Source organism: Alternaria triticimaculans (genome assembly GCF_023758025.1).
Source record: "Alternaria triticimaculans strain BMP 0046 chromosome Unknown scaffold_21, whole genome shotgun sequence".
In the NCBI taxonomy this organism is placed as follows: domain Eukaryota; kingdom Fungi; phylum Ascomycota; class Dothideomycetes; order Pleosporales; family Pleosporaceae; genus Alternaria; species Alternaria triticimaculans.
This window is the reverse complement of record NW_026055978.1, coordinates 68,436-86,409: the sequence shown is the minus strand read 5'-3', so window position 1 is coordinate 86,409 and position 17,974 is coordinate 68,436. Positions and strand designations below refer to the sequence as shown.

At 54.6% G+C, this 17,974-nt stretch overlaps 4 protein-coding genes across 4 annotated transcripts; 1 reads left to right on the top strand and 3 right to left on the bottom strand.

Annotated features, from left to right (window-relative positions):
- Positions 1–261: 261 nt before the first annotated feature.
- Positions 262–2,918, bottom strand: J4E78_009501 (uncharacterized protein; the record flags this gene model as incomplete). Its single annotated transcript, XM_049370090.1, has 2 exons — positions 262–2,834; positions 2,915–2,918. The coding sequence occupies 2 exons, from the start codon at positions 2,916–2,918 to the stop codon at positions 262–264; spliced, it is 2,577 nt and encodes an 858-aa protein (XP_049218090.1).
- A 1,337-nt stretch (positions 2,919–4,255) lies between these two features.
- J4E78_009500 (uncharacterized protein) lies at positions 4,256–5,926 on the top strand (the record flags this gene model as incomplete). The annotated part of the gene is made up of 1 exon (XM_049370089.1): positions 4,256–5,926. The coding sequence occupies one exon, from the start codon at positions 4,256–4,258 to the stop codon at positions 5,924–5,926; it is 1,671 nt and encodes a 556-aa protein (XP_049218089.1).
- Positions 5,927–6,345: 419 nt separating this feature from the next.
- J4E78_009499 (uncharacterized protein) lies at positions 6,346–9,444 on the bottom strand (the record flags this gene model as incomplete). Its single annotated transcript, XM_049370088.1, has 4 exons — positions 6,346–7,048; positions 7,104–7,421; positions 7,471–9,302; positions 9,349–9,444. The coding sequence occupies 4 exons, from the start codon at positions 9,442–9,444 to the stop codon at positions 6,346–6,348; spliced, it is 2,949 nt and encodes a 982-aa protein (XP_049218088.1).
- A 1,737-nt stretch (positions 9,445–11,181) lies between these two features.
- On the bottom strand, positions 11,182–13,114 carry J4E78_009498 (uncharacterized protein; the record flags this gene model as incomplete). The annotated part of the gene is made up of 5 exons (XM_049370087.1): positions 11,182–12,042; positions 12,092–12,616; positions 12,668–12,812; positions 12,962–12,975; positions 13,037–13,114. 5 exons carry the CDS (start codon positions 13,112–13,114, stop codon positions 11,182–11,184), a joined length of 1,623 nt encoding a protein of 540 aa, XP_049218087.1.
- Between the last annotated feature and the right edge of the window lie 4,860 nt (positions 13,115–17,974).

The window sequence follows — 17,974 nt, the reverse complement described above, 5'->3', positions numbered from 1 at the left end:
CGCGCGCGTGTGATCGGCGGTGATTACGTCATCTCATTTCGTCTTATCTCTCTTCGGGCGGGCACAACAAAAACGCCTCTTCTCCTGCAATCTTTACGCTCATCGCAGTACAGGACACGTTCATCTAACACCGGTCACCTTTTACTTCACGATTTTTCACTTTCCACATGGGTCGTGGATGCGATAACGAATCGATTGCATCCGTCTAATCTACGCACTACCAAAAGACAGACGATAGGTATGTAGACAGAAAGACGCCCGTTAATGCACAAGAAACGATCGCGTGACATCCCTGTACTCCATTCCGAGATCCCGACAGATTTGTTCCTGGCTGTAGTCTGGATAATTGATCGGAATCAGCTTCTCCAAGAACTCATTGCACTCCTTGTCCCTAGCTCTCTGCTCCGATGTCAAAAGCGCCGTAGTAGAGACATGGTAGTCATACGCTCCCTTCCCGGCGACGATATCCCACTTGTTCTGCCAGTCTTCAGGGACCTCGGGCGAGTTCGGACCACCAAACACAGCAGCAGTAGGAAGAAACTGGCCTTCATATGCCGGGTTGCGGGGCTGAAGGTTCACAGTACCGCGATGAGCCTCTGCGCGCAAGTAACACATGTTGCCAACGCGACTGATGATGTGATCGAGGACGTCCCATATCTCCGGCTTCTTGTTTGCTGATGACAACATCGCAGATGCCATTGCGATGTCTCGGATACATTTCAGACTGACCTTGGATCCAGGAACCGAGCTAGCTTTCAAGTCTCCAAAGTCTCGCAACCAGGCTTTGATGACATGGATCATTTTGTTGGCGATGAGATCCAGCGTCATGATGTCGAAGTTGAGAAGGAATTCATCCTCCTTCATGGCGTCTCGGTACGTCTCAAGTGTCTGGAGAGGACTGAGTTCTTGCTTACGACGTTTGCCATGTTTTGACGTCTTCGATTTGCTTTCCAGTCGATGCCGGACTACGCGCTCCAGAAGCCAGATCGGCTCGTTCTTATTCTTGCCATTCTCGTCCGTCTTCAGCATTACCCGCTTTAGGCCGTCAAAAGCGGAAGCTTGTCTAACGAAAGCGGAGAAGATCTCTAGTTTGCGGCCGCCAAGATTCTTCTTCGTGTCCATCGTCTCGAACAACTCATACATTGGCCTGCCGGCGCGCTTGTGCTTGGCAAGCACACTGGGACTGAAGCCTCGCATCAAAAGTAGCCGCTTATCGCACTCTTCGTAACCGACCGGACGGGTTCCTAGGAAGAGATGCGTCTCGGTTTGCTTGGCGATAAGATATTCCATGTCAGGCCACCGTCGCAACAGCCCGTTCTTGAGTCCGGCATTGTAGATGTGGCAGGCGAACAGGAGTTGCTCGGAATGTCTTGCAGCCTCAACACCGAACAGGTGCACACCTTCCTTATGACGCTCTAGTGTGCATCCAGCATAGGTTGGTTGGTTCTCGAGGTAGAACGGGCCATCCACCAAGGTTCCTCCCCCGAGCCACGAATTGTGCATCTTGAACGTGTCGCTGACATGGTCAACCCTTTCAAGAGTCTCAAGAAGGCGATGCCATGAGGAGGCTAGTTGTGTGTGCAAATATCGGCCCCATTCGCCGTCGTGGTTTTCTGCAAAGTCAATGTACCGTCTCAATGCGCCACTCATTCTTGCGTTACCATCCAGGAGATCCCTATGCGCACGAGGCACTTCCGCACCAAGCTCACGGTGCATGTCGACGAACATCTGGAGTGCGAATATGATCCAAGTGCTTGCTTTTTGCTCCTCATCGATTGTATGAATTGCGCGAGCTAGGATATCATGGTCTCGTGTGAATGCGCCCACATCGGCTGACCTAGAGAGGCTCAAGAAGACGCTAAGGCACCTTCTCATGTGAGTCTGCTCGGTTCTGGCAGTTTTTCTGCCAGAGTGATAATCTACCATCACTTCCTTCTTGCCGTCGTGATCGAAGAGGTGGTCTCGGAAATATACGTTGTAAGTATCTTTGCAGACGAAGGTTTGCGGTGACAGTTTGAAGTCATCGAGATCATACCAGCCCATCTCGTCTTTCCGGGTGATTCCGCTGGTACCTTGTTCTTCGAAGCTCTCAAGGAACTTGATCACTTTGTGGTGGCTTTCGAATTCTGGAAAGTCTTTGAGGAAGGCCTCGTTCACGCGTCGCAAGATGTCAACTGCGACATTGGCGGTAGTCGCTGCTGTGGTGAGCGCCAGGCTACGTTCCTTGTATCCGCGCCAGGTTTTGTGGACGAATAAACGAATGGCTGTCATATCTTTGAGGAAACAGAAAAGCGCAAAGGCCTTTTCACTCTTTCGGTTTGTGGACTCCTTGATACGGTAGCTTCGGCTCTGCGTGTCTGTCGACACCGAAGGCACGTAGCCCGATGGCTCAGCATGCTCTTGAACCAGACTGAGGTGTTCGAAGAAGTTGGATGTGCGACTATTCGTAGATGCTCCTTTCTCGCGTTCTTCCTTGGTCTTGCCTGCTGTCGGCGCTTTAAGCGTGTGGTAATAGTAATCGAGGATTTCGATGAAGAACTGATGGCCTTCATCATCAATCTCATCACCAGCTTCTCGCTCTGGTTTCGCTCGGTAGAACCCTGCACATTCTTTGCGAGCGGTGATGACACTCCACAAGATAGCTTCGATATCGGTCGGCAAAGTGATCTTGGCCTTCGCAAGGATGTCGACCAAGGTCTTGAATGCGTTTAGAGGTACTTCGCTCACTCCGTTTTGTCGGGCTGCAGCGCGAGCTTGCCCCTTGAGACGTGCGTTCTTGATCAACAAGTGGTCAATGGACTGGATTTTGGCGGCTGATGTTGCCAGCCAAGTAGCTACAATTTGCGTACCACTTTTGTATCTGAGACGAAAAGAAGTGGTTAGCCAACCTGGGTAGACGATCTAGATGGCGTACTCATACCGTTTGTAGGTATCCACTAGAAGAGATGGTAGATGATCCATGATAAGCGCCGGCGCTCAAACGCGCGTTCTTTCTAGAAAAAGGAAGAGATAGTAGACGCAAGTATTGGACGAAATGACAGAGTATGGAGAAAAGAGAGCTACTGACGCGGAGTCTGTGCGCGCTTAACCTATTCGATACCCTGAAACAGATACAGTCTCAACGACTATTTCCACGAGATGTCTTCTTTTGAACTGCGGAGTCTCAGTTCGACTTTCGCAAATGGTTTATCGACAAATGACTTGAGACGAAAGAAACTTGTACGTATCGCGATTACGCTGGCAGTGGTAGACTTTCGCCGCAGCTTTCCATCCAAAAGCATGGACAAAGACGTGTTCGCTCAGTCTGTAAGACAACGTGTATACGATACTGAAGCATCTACTTCAAGGTTTTGAACGAGACAAACAGCATGGGACACGCCCCGGTGGTCCTTTCCGCTGGGGCCACAGGTCGTCGTCGCTAGCGGGATCTGCTCGGTCCAGCAAAATCAAAGAACGTAGATCGCGCGTAAAGATGGTACCTGCGACTGTGCGATCAATCAATAAAGCAATGAGAGGAAGCCAGCCACTCAGTCCAAGAAGGGGACGATACAATGTACCCCAGAAAACGATTTGGCAAGGAATGATGGACGCATCGAGCTCGACCCGACCGATGAGTAACGATAATGACAGAAGCTTCAGCGGGACGTGACAGTCGAGATGCAGCGATGTCCCAATGTTCGGCGGGTGGTCGAGGAGGAGAGGATGCCTTAGATGAAGTTTGAGGCTCCTGCGCTAATCCGATTAGCGCGTTACCCCGCCACGAGGACCACCTCGGTCTCCACCGAATGGCTGAGCAGAGCACTGGCTTCGTACTAGAATCTCCACGCCTCCTCCACCTTACATTCTCGACTATGTTTTTTTTATCATGGGTCATGGAATTTGAAGTGCGGCATATTGGAAGCCCGAACGCCGTCTTCGGCCTGCTGATCACGCGACCACCGACCTAGAGCCAGGAGATCCATGCCGTACATTCTACCGCCACAACCTAATCGCAATACTGGTCAAGCCACAGTCTCAATATGCGACGTTGTACGAAGACCATGTCATGTGTTCGCACACATCAACCGTAGCGCATGATGGTACGAAGGTACGCAAAGGCACTTGCTACTCCTTCGGCCGAACGCTTGAGTACAAGTAGAACGAGGACTTACTTGGTGAACATGTACGACTATACACGATCAACCCAATTTCATCTCTACTGTTTTTTCAAGCCAACATTACCACTCTTGAATTCAAACATTGCCTTTCGTTCATCATGACTTCCCCCACCTCCCATCCCCAAGCAGACACCCTAATCCGCGCCGGCACAATCGAAACACTGCAACCCGGCATGCCACAACAGCGATCCATAGCCCTCCTCTCCGGACGCATTATTGCTCTCTCCGAGGACCCAGCGGGCTTAGACGACTTCATCGGCAGCAAGACCCAGATCATCGACGTACCAGACTCCACCGTCCTCCCTGCATTCACAGATACGCACACACATCTGATTCTTGCCGGTTTGACCAACTTCGATGTGCCAGTGCACGATGTCAAGAACCTGGATGAACTGTTCGCAAGATTGAAGAAGCGGGCTAGCGAGACGAAAGAAGGCGAATGGATTTGTACGGCAACGGATTGGCTGGAGTACAACATCAAAGAGCAGAGATTGCCCACGCTCAAGGAACTCGATGCAGTATCCACTAAACATCCCATCATGGTGATGCGCGGTGGTCACAACGTAGTAGTTAACTCGGTCATTACAGACCTACTAAACACAACCTCCTCCACGCCCTCACCACCCGGCGGCCTCATCGGAAAAGAAGCAGACGGAAGTCTATCCGGTCTCTTCCAAGACTCCGCCACCATACCCATCCTCAAACTAAAGCCATCCACAACCCTCTCCGAACGCATCTCCGGTCTAGAAGCCGCAAGCCGTGCGTACGCCGCGACAGGCACAGCCTGCGTCCGCGACTGCTACGTCCCCCTTGCCGATCTAGACGCCCTCATCGCTACCCACACAGCCGGGAAACTTCACGTGCGCGTGCATGCCCTCATACCTGCCGTAGGCATGACATCCGCGGAGCAAGTCGAGGCCCTCCTCGATAGAATGGAGTCATACCGGCACATGCAAACGGACCCCTACCTCTCCGTCTGGGGCGTGAAATTCATGGTCGACGGCGGCATGGAAGCAGGCGCCGTCTCCGAACCCTTCCTCGAGATACCACCCGGCCGCGAAAAAGACGCAGATTGTAATTGTTGCGGCCTCCCTTCCTACCACGGTGTGCTCACGTGGGAGAAACCGGCACTCGTGGAAGCCATGACCGCGGTCGTACGTCGAGGCTGGAAGATAGGCACACATGCGTATGGCGATCGGGCTGTGAAGTTGGTACTGGATGTATACGCCGAACTCATGCACCGCTTCCCCTACCTCCAGCCCGGAACACTAGTCATGGAACACGGAGGCCTAATCTCACCCAGCGAACAAATCCGAGCGGTAAACCTCGGAATCGCGACGACTATCCAGCACCCGCTTCTCCATAACGCAGCGGGGGTACAAGAGGTATACTGGGGGACGGAGCGCGTATCTCGCACCTTCCCCGCTCGTACCTGGCTGGATGCTGGTGCGGTGATAGCGGGCGGGAGCGATTACCCCGTTGGCAGTTTTGCGGCTATGCGGTCGGTGTGGGGGATGGCGAGTCGCGAGACTGTGATTGGGGTGAGGGGGGTTGAGCATGCGATTAGTGTGGAGGAAGCGGTTGCGTTGCATACTACGAAAGCTGCGGAACTGCTAAAGGAGGAGGGGGAGAGGGGTCGGCTTTTACCGGGGTTTGTGGCGGATTTGGCGGTTTGGGGGGTTGATCCGCTGAGGGTGGGGGATTTGGAGGTGTTGAGGGATATGATGCCTAGTCACATCTCCATTGGGGATAGGTTTGTGGAGATCTAGTGTGCACGAGGTGTTTGGGATAGGAATCGACACTTTGAATTATACATTCGAGTTATCTAACCGCGTTCATTCCTCGATTTTGCGTCCATTTTTTCACTTTACAAGCCTCTCTAATACGCATCTAAACGCATGTTACAAGGAGTAATTTCTCTAAAATCCTTGTTGCACTCACAAAAACACCCACAAGTCCATGCGCTACTTCAAGTCCAGACATCAGTCACTCGTGCTCAGCATGATTAGGATCCACCACCTCCCCCACCCACCCAGAAATTTGCGAAAGTTTAGTGAACTCTTATGATGCTCCAGAAAATTGAAAATAGTTCTGGTATCTAAATCTCTGATAACGCCTTCAGATGCCGCTGCTAGCAACTGTCTATACATAGGAAATTCGTCATCTCCACACCCCCTCTCTCCCTATACTACCTAGCAAAGTAATCCCTCGCCCCGTCCCTACTAGGACTATACGGCGTATACTGCTGCTGCTTTTGCCCATATCCCCCTCCCCCAGCCAACCCACTCCCCACACCCATAGGCGCAGCCCCACTAACCAACCTCCCCTGATCCCCTCCTCCAATCTCATACGGACTCTCTCTACTATCCACGCCCCTCAAATCAAGACTAGGACTAGGACTGTATTCGCGCAACGCACTGGGTGTCTGGTGGTAGCCAGCAGGGTACAACACGCCCGGATCGTCGCGCATAGTACGTTCCGAATCACGACTTGTGCTGCGCCCGCGATCGCTGTTGTTGGTGGAGTTATCACGGCCCCAATGACTCCCCGGTGTATCAGGCCTCCCCACCGTACTACCGCCGTACAAACTGCCCTCCCCACCGTGTTCATCGCTAAACTCAGGTCTATTCTTGTAATTCTCGTAATCCATATTCGATTCCGACACGAATTCAAAGGGGCCGGTGTTGCCCCCTGCTCCACTTGAGATGTTGGCTGAGGCAGCGGTTTTACCAGGGTGTTCTTTGGACATGCGTTTCATGGTGTAGACGTCGGAGAAGGCGGCGGTGTCGCCGATGTCGCCGTCGAGGCGGCCGCGGTAGACTTCGGCGAGGAGGTGTTTGGATTTTTCGTGCACCATGGGGACGGTGAGTTTTTGGTAGAGGGCGGGGTGGCTGTCATAACATATTATTAAATTGATTTCGTCGTGAGAATGAATAGATGACTTACCCGAATCGCACGGCAACGCGATCCCTTCGGCGTGATTCTTTGTCTATTGGGGTTGGGGCTTCGGTGCCCTTGGCGCGTGTACCTTGCGTGTAGTACTTGAGTGAGTGGTCGAAGGCGTTTTTGCAGTAGAATTTGAAGGCGATTAGGCCGAGAGGAAGAGGGGCCATGGCGGCCAGCATGGTCCATTTGTGTTCGTAACCACGAGCTACGACCAGCAGTGCAACGATGCAGTTGGAGAAGAAAGTGCCAACGAGCATGCGGTTGAAGAGCACACGCCAGAAGGCGCCACCAGACTCGTTCTTGGTGCAGAAGACGTACCTAATCATATGTCAGCGGGGTATTTGAGGGTTTTGGAGTTAAGACTCACATCAGAAGATATTTCTTCATCCAGCTATCGAGCGTAAAGTAAATCGCCACAATAACCAGCGTAATCGGCTGCAACGGCGCAAAACACAGCGCAACCGTCGAGTAAAACAAAAAGTAATTGTAGTAACTCGCATAGTCAAACGGCGGCGGCGCAGTCCGACTGATCAGCTCCCTAGGCGTCGGGTTCAAGAACTTGCGAGAGAAACTGCCCCACGCGAGGTTGACAGCCTGGGCCAGATCAATAGCAGCACCCAGGTTACGCTGGACGAGCCATGTAACCCAAAAGGGCGAGACTTCGCATAGCGTACGCATAGTCGTGTCGAAGAACTTGATTTGTCGTAGGATATCCATGAATGGAACGTGTTCCTGGGTCGCGAGATTGACGATCATGACAATCATACCGAAGACGGCGCTGAAGAGCGAGAAGACGAAGAGATTGTTGAAGACGAAGAAGGCGTATAATTGTGCTGTGACATGGCGCTCTCGGGATGTCTTGGTCGTGTCTCCGGCCTTGATGGACAAGCGACGGAAGATGATGGGGAGGAAGTAGTAAAAGAGCGAGGTGAGCGCCGGAGCTGCGAGACCTTGAACGACGGCCCAGAAATCGGCGTGTGCGGCTAGTTCGGTCTGGAAGGTAGGCCATACAAAACCCAGGTTGGAGAGCTTGGACAGGAAGACGGCGATCAGTGCGTTGGGGATGAAGTAGAGGAGTGTGAGAAGGGTGATCCAGAAGTTGTTCACAGTCCTCCTCCATCGTCGCGTCTTGGGGTCGAGGGTAAGATTTTTCCAGATGATATCCTTTGGCTTGGGCGCGAGTCGGACGGTGGTGCCTTTGACATGCTTGCTGCGCGCTGCGAAGGCGACCATGTGCGCAGAGTCGATGCTCTCGTAGCTAGCGAATCCGTACGATAGAGCATCGCGCTTGTCAATCGTCTCCCGCACCTCCTTAATCTTGCCTTCTAATCGCTGAATGCGCGCTGTGAGGTAGTCGATTGCATCCACCTTTTGCGCCTTGTCGGTGAACTCTGGGTCTTTCTTGGAGGGAGTACATAGCGGTCGCTCGGCAGGTAGTTTGTTCGGGTTCTTCAAATATTTTGCCAATATCTTCTCCAGCTCAATGACCGCCTCTTCGTGTGCCTCGATAAGATCTGGGATGTCCTTCACGTTGCGTCCGATGGACGCGCGGGGCACCTCTGGCGTAGTCTTCAAGCTGTCCGTAACCTCCACAATGCCCTGGTCGCTGCGAAAGCTGCGGTCGATGTCCGTAACCATCAACGTCCGCGCGTGCAGACTGTTCTGGTAGTCTGGGTGCTCGAGGTACTGGCGTCTCATCCGGTGTACAGCGCGGTACATCCACCACAAGAAGCCGCAAACGATGATGTCGATAAGGTATGCCAGCACGACGAAAGCCCAGAAAACCTGACCGAATAGATCTCTAGGTGTCATCAGGAAGATGATCTTGCCGCTCATATCTCCATCGAAATTCTTCTGGAATTCCACCGACTTGATGACGTTGACAGGAACAATCACCGCACACCCAACAATGGCGAGTACGACAAACATGTTCCTACACATGCGCGCAAAACGCAGGAAGACGGTCGCGTCCAATCCGATCTTCTCGACATATTCGGGTTCGTTTGTCTTGAACACGGGCTTGTACCACGCGAACAGCGATTTGTCGAGAGGCGGCGGTCGGTGTTTCTCGTCGGTGTGTCGGAGACGGGGCGCGTAAACGATAGTATTAAAAGGGCGTAGTAGGAGGAATAGAACGAAAATGGCGGCGGTTATGCCGAAGGATGTGCCGATAGCGACGAGGACGGAGTCTTGGGATACCTGGGAGTGTTAGAGTCGCATGCGACAGATGGGGGGCTGCATGTACCGAAGCGCCCAGGGCATTTTCTGTCATCAACTGCTCGAACTTCTGCTCTATGCTCAGGTCCCGCCGGAGCAGCACATTCGGTACTGTGGATGCCATAGCGAGTGACGGGTGTAACGTGTAGCGAAGGTGTGGTAGCGATTGTGGTAGCACGTGTGATGGGTACACGTGGTATTGGGAGTCGATCTCGGGTCCGAGAGCTCAGCGCATGTCTTCCTCGTGTTCCCCTCTCTCTCACTGGGATCTGAGTAAGATCTGCTGTATCGTAAAGATCGCCGTTGGTCGTATTCGGGGTTATTCGGGTTGCTGCGCTTCACAAGGAAAAATGACAAGTGGGTATACGCGCAAAGCAGAAAGAGAGTACAAAGCAGAGTGTAAGGAAAGCCAAGAGTGAAGCAAGCAACGGCAGCAGTAAGCAGTAACGGCAGTGAGAGAGAGTTCAGAGCTACGAGCAGTGCCTCGCGTCCCTTGCCCGTGAGAGCGGATGGAAAAGGACCGTCGATCCCTGTCGTGCCCTGTCAAGATGTCGGCGCTAGAGGGAGCTGTGACGCCTCGCTAGAGCCAGACCCTAGCCGCCTTGCACCAGGCACGTCCAGCTATTGGCTGTCCCAACGCGCCGTTTTAACGCCGGGTACGCGGCTCTGCCATGGCATCTCTGGCGGGTGGTTTTTATTTTTGGCCTGAAGGGCCTGGCCAGCTGCCCTAAGATTTCCCAGAGAGATCGCCCCTTAGTGAGCTCGGAGTAGTTTGCGGAGAGCGGAAGAATGAAGCTGCGCTATGCTTTTGCACTGCCACGCGTTCTCACAACATCGATGAAGTTTATCCAAGGTGACCTTGATGCATAACTCGACGAATGAGATACAAAAATGTGGCGGTGCGCAGGCGGCTCTTCGGATTTGATGAGGCTTGTCCAGTCCACTCTCGTTTCAAATATGCATGTTTCGGACGATATGAAATGGGCCACGTTTATGCTTGGAGATGGATCGTGGGTTGTGACGAGTTTGATTGGGTGCGCCGATGATCCGTGAACTCGGTGCTGCCGAGATCCTAGCCAGCGGTGAAATGCGATGTGTGTCGGAAGTGGGGAAGAGGGAGAAGGAACACCGAGCCATCTTGGAGATACTCTGCTTTGCGATGCCACCTCATACAAGGGAATAATTGGACAGGTGCGCGAAAGTCTACATCACGACAACAAGAACACTTTCAAGAAGTGTTCAGGTAATGTAGCCTTGTTAGATGTTTTAATTCTTCCATCATACCTGCCAGCAAACGTTACGTTCAGACGCCATGAGGCCCTGTGGTAACAAACCAGGCACCTGCGACTGCAATCCACGGGCTTCCCACAAGTTACCCGATTCGGACATGCTCGCGAAAACCAACCAGAGCACAGCACCACCAGCATAGCTCAAACCGAAGTAAAATGATGTCTCGGGAACAACACGTTACATTTATGACCATCAGATTGATCGTGCCGTAATTCCTCAACGAGTTCCTGTCGTCATCTTCCCTTGGTGAGGGGAAGGAAAGTGGGTAAAAACTGGTTGTCACGTCACCCATCGAATCAGCCAAAAAATTGATCAACAACCACCCTCACACAACCATACCCCAAAATTGAACAAATCAATGGATTTCGCTTTTCCCCATCTAATCTACCCTACTAGCACCATCCATCCCATTCATTCATTCATCCATCCATCCATCCCAATAATAAAACTCGTCTCCATCCTCTGAAAGATGCATGCCGAGCTCGATGGAGGCGTACAAGCGATGCAAGAGCATGAGAATCTGTGTGCCCAGGATTATTATCATCAACAGCTCTATTCCGACAAACAACTCCTAGTTGGCACCCGCAGCCTTCACAAGCTCACTAACCTTCCTCGCCAAGTCATCAGCCTCCGCCCTCGTCTCAGCCTCAGCGTACACACGAACGGCGTCTTCCGTACCAGAAGCCCTCGCAAACGAACGACCCTGGCGGACTTTCTGCACTTCCTTGTCAATCTGCGACTGGAGACCCTCTGGGCTGGTGAGTTTGCGCTCGGCATCTGTGGTCTTGAAGATGGTGCGGTCGTTGACGAGGACTTTAAGCAAGCGGTTGGGCAGGTCGCTGTATGTAGAGAGCCATTCCTGGCAGCCCCAGTGCTTGTGTGCGAGGACGACTTCGACGAGGAGGAAGTCGGAGAGGGCGTCGCCGACGGACTGGTTGATGAGATTGATGCAGGCGCGCAGGACGTCGAGGGCTTCCTTCTCGCCGGGGTTGCGGGGCTCGTGCTTTTCGATGGTGTCGAGGGTGTCGTGCGAGAAGATGACGGTGCCGTGGCCGTTGGCTTCGAAGTAGACGCCAATGTCGAGCTTTTCGGCTGCGTGGTGCAGGTACTTTACGCCGGTGGGTGTGCAGTCGACCTTGAGCTTGAGGTTGTCTTCGACGTACTTTGTGGCGGCGCCGTTGGCGTAGGCGGTTTGCACAACTCCGATCTTGAGCTTGTCTGCCAATCCGCTTTGACGGACGGTGTCGCCGAGGAAGGAAGCTACGAGGGTCGCAATGCGGTCGCCGTCGAGTAGTCGGAACACGTTCTTCTCGTCTTTGAAGTAGTATACTACACGGTCAGCGTCACCGTCGAGCGAGCAGCATCGGTCGCCGGGTCCAGCCTTGGATGAAGGAGGCGCTCGCTGGTTAGTCTTGACGTAGTCTGCACCGCACTGTTCGCGAATTAGCAAACTTGCATCACCTATAGATATGTTTGCTTACGTCAACGTTCAGACTCTCGGGCTTGATGACGTTGTCGTTGATGACGGAGATCTCAAGACCGCCTTCTTCCTTGGTGGGAAGGTACTTGATGAGCTCGTTCAGCTTCGGTCCACCAACACCATTGGCACCGTCAACTGTAAGACTGCCAGAAGGCTTCTTTCCACGCAGCGCAGTCTTGAACGCCGCACCAAACTTCTCGTAGTAGCCCTTCTCGGTAGGTGTACCGTAGGCGTCCTTAGTACCTTCGGTGTTCAAGCACCTGACCATGTAGTGCAGTTGTGGCGTGGTAAGGAAGCCGTAGTCCTTGACTTCAGCACCGGCGCCGTTCAAACCATCGACGAGGCATCCGAGAAGCCTTGAACCTGAAGCTCTTGTGTCACGGGCTACGACAACGCGTGCGGGCGTGCTGAGGTCGATCTTATTCTGGGCGGCGATTTCGCGGTAGTATTTCGAGACGTCTTCGGGGGTGGCCTTGTTCGCCATCTCGGTGCTGATGACCTCCCAGTCCTCTTGCAGCATGTTGCCCTAGAAAGTTGTTAGCCCAAAGCTTCCCTCATGGTGGGAAAAGAACTGTACCATTGGTTCGACGAGCTTCACACCATTGTCCTGAGGAGGATTATGCGAAGCGGTGATCATGACACCAATCCATTTGCCTTTGAGCGCCCGCGACCGCAGCGCCGCAATGAGACCAACGCGAGTGAGGACAGAATCGAGGACATCACTGCTATTGTAAGCGTAGTTCGGGAGTTTCGTGTGTGACGAGTGTTGGTGGGAGGGTCGGTGGTGTGAGGGTCACCAGCTGCGGCGCGCGGAGGTGCTCGATAGCTGGTACCGTAGCCATCTATCGTATGAATGCAGGGGATAGCTTACGCTTTTGTTCGGAACTGAAGTCTCTATTAGAATGCGAATGCTTCAATATCTCGAATGATCCTTTCATGAACTTACACCAGCAGTTCCGTACGTGTATTTGAGGCCATCTGGCGCAGGGTGCTTTTGCGCAGCGTCGGCGATGGGGTCGGACATGATGAGTAGTGTGTGCAAGCGAAGGATACGGAGATATGAATGGTACAAAGAAAACGGGTGGTGTAAAGTAGATGATTCAATTCAAGTAAGAAAAGACGTAGAATGTTCGGCGTTGTAGCAAGCTCAGCTATGAGGCTCTCACGACCCCGCCGGGCGACACGCGCTAGCAGGGATACTGAATGCAGGGATGACGATGCAGGACCGACGATTATGATGCGTGCCTGGCTAACCACGTTTTTACCAGCTTCATCCTATTAATAGAGTGAGAAGATACCGTCATCCTTCCTCTGCTCGACCAGTTCATGAGGCTACCCAAACTCAACCGTCTGGCAGAACATACAATGTAGCGTCATCGAGGTGGTCTAGCCAAATGCTTCTGCTGAGGTAGTGAAATGTCGCAATTGCGGGGTTTTGTGACACTGGTACGAGGCGGCGAGCTTGACCGCTCCTCTTACAACGTTGCCACAACGTGCGGTGTTCCGGTGTCCTGGGTGGGGATCGTCCGACACTACCCGTCAACGTCGAACTACGTGGAAAGTTGAATACATTTTGTGAGGCATGCTGTCAACCTTGTCAGCATCTGGTCATTATGCTGTGTTACAAATAAGATGGAGTAGTCGAAACTGAGGGGTTAACACATATTGAAGTTAATAGTGATTCTGTCATTAGCAATAATATCACATCACATCACGATATCAAAGCACATCAAAATCCCATTGTGGCACATCTCTCAGCGACTAGATTACCTCCACTTGCATCCATCAACCACAAGAGGAAGAAACTAGACTAGACCGACGACCCGTCTCTCATCTACCAAGGGAACAAGTATGAGAGAACAGAGACTGAGCACAGGAACATGCCAACAGAAGCCCTGCTTGGCCAAAAGAAAAGAATGGGACGGTCCAAGAGAACAGAATTTGACCCACCAACATCTCAGAACCCCTGCGGTCCCAATCCAGGAAACCTGCCTCCAAAGCCACCCGCCAAAACGCTATGACCTGGCACAGGACTGCCAATCTCACCAAGGGAGCTCGGAGGTGCCTGTATCGCACCATCACTAAACTTGATATGCGACAACCTGCCATTGGCATCTTCTTTGTACTCCAGGCTCCCACCACCATTGGTATGCGTAACATCCAGGATATCGCACGCCTCCTTGATTTCATCCACGCTCACAGCAGGGTCCATGGCACCGCGTGAAGCCTCGACTTGGCGATGTACTTCCGACGCGTCGACGTAGCCATCTGCGTCGGAGGCGCGGGGAGCGAGGGTCTTGCATGCGGCGCAGATGGTACGGCGGAGCCAGACTATGCGCTGCTCGTTTGCGTTGCGTTCGAGGGTGCGCGTGGTGTTCATGGAAAAGGGGCTGTTGAAGATGTTGGAGGTGGGCGAGTTGCCCCAGTTGGCTCCGGAGTGGAAGCCCTGTAGGGGTGGTGTGCCCCAGATGCTGCCGCCGCCTGGTGCTCCGAACGAGCCATATTGCGACCCGGGTATGTCTGCGAAGCCGAATGATGGCGCTCTCACTGAGCCGTGTTGCTGCATGCTTGGGCGTCGATCGGGTAGTTCGGGGATGTCGTCGTCGTCGTCCAGCAGCGCTTTACTGCCTAGGTGATTTGCCAGTTCGTCTACATCGGACCCCTGCTGTCCATTCTCGTCGCCCGCCTTCACGCTTGAAGGGCGCTTGATAGGCGTTGGCCGTTGAATGGGCTGTGCTTGAGGACCAGTGATGGGGCTATCGTTTGAGAGTCGTTCAAAAGACCCCGAGCCCTGCCGCGAGTGCGTGGGCATGCCCATCGGGAAGGCGGATGGCATTGGCGCGGTGAAGCCTGGAGGTGCTGGGAAACCTGGTGGTCCTTCCATTGGGAAACCACGGCCAATTGGAAGTGCACCTGGCGTGTGCATGCCAGGAGGTGGAAATCCACGGAAGCTCTGGGGCGCTGGTTGAGGGAAAAACGGTATGTTTGGCCGTGGGCCCATCATTCCAGGCATCATTGACCCATGACCAGGGAAGCCGTTCAGTCCTGGAGGCATGTTCATACCCAGTCCTGGCGGCCCTTGCATACCTGGCGGTGGTCCCATTGGAGGCATCGGAGACGATGGCTGCCCATGTGGGGTCCCCAGACCTTGCTGTTGAATTGGCGGTTTCGTCAAAATCGACCTTGGTATCGACTGGTTTGGCAGCTGGGAGGTCGGGGATGTCGACTTGCTCGTTCCTAGCGTAGCATGGGGAGTCTTTGGCGATGAGCCGTGGGAGGTCTGGTGCGATGTTTGGCGCGGCCGGTTCGGGGTTGGAGCCTTCGGTACAGCTGGCGTGACCTGCGGCGATGGCATTCCCGTAGACGAATTTTGCTTTAGCAATTGAGGAGGCAGCGCAACAGCCACTGGCTGTGAGGCCTTTTTCGCACCAGCAATAGCGTTGTGGGCAGCTGCTGCGGCGGCTTGATCCTCCTTGCGCGTCTGGCCCTTGGTCTTCGAGTCCCGTTCCTTGCGGTCCTTGTCCTCCTGTGCCTTCTTCTCTTTCGCTTCTCTCTCCCTCGCTTCCCGCTCTTCACGTTCCTTCCGTTTTGCCTCGTCTTTGGCCTTCTTCTCAAGGGCTTTCTGTTCGCGTGCTTTTCTCTCAGCCTCCTGTTGTCGCTCGCGCTCTTCCTGCTGTCGTTTCAGACGCTCGGCCTCCTTGCGCTGCTTCTCCTCCTCCTGGGCTTTGCGTTCAGCCTCTTTCTTCTTGCGCTGCTCTTCTCGCTTCCTCCGCTGTTCCTCTAGTCGCTTCTCCTCCGCAGCCTTGGCCTCGGCTTCCTTGGCTGCTCGTTCGGCTTCCTTGCGAGCCTCCTGTTCCGCCTTCAGCTGCCGTTGCTTGTCCTTCTTCTCCTTGCGCTTCTGGGCTTCCTTTGCTTTCTTTGCCTCTTTCGCATCTTTCCGTACATCTTCTTCCGCCAGTTCTTCGAGTAGCTTTTGCTGTCGTTCCGCGGCCACCTTTTCTCGATACGCCTGGAGCACTCTCTGCTCAAACATTCGCGCTGCGAAGATCTGGAACATTCGCCGGCCTTCCTCCATCCGTTGCTCCTCGGTCATGGCGCCCTAGGCGGGGTTAGTTGCAGATAGATAGTCCAGCCTAGAATACGCACTTCCTCATCCTCTTCGTCCTCCTCGTAGTCGTCGTCGTCGTACTCTTCCTCGTCCTCGCCCTCTTCGTCGTAGTCGTCTTCGTCGGGCGGAGGCGCGCTGTGGCTGTGGCCGCTGTAGGATCGGTGCTGGGCGCCGGGGTGAGCCTGGACTTGAGCATCTTCTTCCCGTTGCATCCTACGCTCAGCGAGCTGCTCCATCATCTCGATGAACTTCTTCCCATCGTTCTTGAGCAAATCGTCAGCAACCGTAAGTATGCCACCTAAAAGGATGAATCAGCATGCTCCCAGCACGGGTCGGGGGCGGGCATACCTTTGACCTGCAGACTGCTGCCGAACTGGAGGAAGTCTGAGGGCTCGGGCGGCGGCAGACTGCGCTCGCCTGAGCTGTAGCCGCCTTCTGACGAGATCTCGCTGTCGTACTCGGAGTCTTCCTCCTCTTCCTCGCCCGAGTCGTACTCTTCTTCGTCGTCGTCGTAGGGGCCGGGCGGGGGGTGGGGGTTCAGCATGGGGCGCGGGTGGTGAGGAGCACTGGACGCATAACCATAATTAGCCTCGGGAATGAAACTACCGACGTCTTGCTGGTGGTGCGCGTACTGCTCGAGTTCTTCGTAATATGCATCATAGAGAACCTCCAGCTCCTCCTCGATGGCGGTGCGCTTCCGCCCGCAGACGGTGCAGCTGCACGAGTGCTTCTGCTGCTCCTTCATCTTGCGCAGGACCGCCTCCTTTTCGATCTTGACGAGCGACTTGCGCTCGTCCTCGCCGAGGGACAGCCAGAACTCGCGGATGCGGTCCCGCTCGTCCTGCATGGTCGTGTTCCATATGCGGTCGCCGCGGGCGCCGGAGCGCGCGACCGAGTGGGCGGGCGACATTTGGTGGGCGGGTGCGGGGCTGAGGCGTGATGCGACGTGCTGGGTGTAGGCCAGCGGAGGGGGTGCGGAGGGCGCCTTCTTCTTCCGCCGCGTCTTCTTGCCCGCTTGGCTGCGCATTGGGGCGTGGCCGTAGCCCTGGGGGTAGTCGCCGTTTGTGCCGTACGCGTGCTCGTACTCCTCGTCCGAGTAGTACTCCCCCTCGTCGTACGCCGCCTCGTCCAGCTCCGCGTCGGCGTACTGCTGCTGGCCGGGCGGCCCTCGGGCAGGCGACACGCCATTCCGCGCGGGCGCAGGCGCAGGCGGCTCCTGTGCGGCTCGCTTGGCGGCCTCCTTCTCGCGTCGCTTCTGCTTCTTGCGGTTGACGGCGGTCGGGGTGGCATCGTGGGCGTGCGTCGCAGTACCGTTGGGCGGCATCTGAGCCGGGGCGGGCCCGCGTGTTCCCTGGGCCATGGAGGGAGTGTGTCGCGAGGGGAGTGTGTCGCGGTGTCCTGCTGCACGGCTGTTAGAGCGCGGGTCTGGGGAGTCGAGTGGGTGGCAGCTCGGGCGATGGCGCGGGAGGGCTAGCGTACGGCCACCGGGGAGCAAAAGTGCGAGGTGGAGGTGGAGGAGAGGAATTGGAGGGGCGTCACGCACACCAGGGCAGATCGGGGGCTTCGTGCTGTGTCGCGGTAGACTTGCGTTCAGGCTTTGGGGTATGACGGTCGTGTGCTCGGGCTCGGGCTGCTAGCACATGCCGCGCTGTCGTAGCCTCTTGTTGATGGTCGTCGGCCCATTGTGGTACCGCGTTGCGATTCGCACCTGCCGCAGGTGCCACGTCTTGGCGTCTTCTGGAACGGAAGGAACTGGGCGAGAGGCTGTGCAGTGCA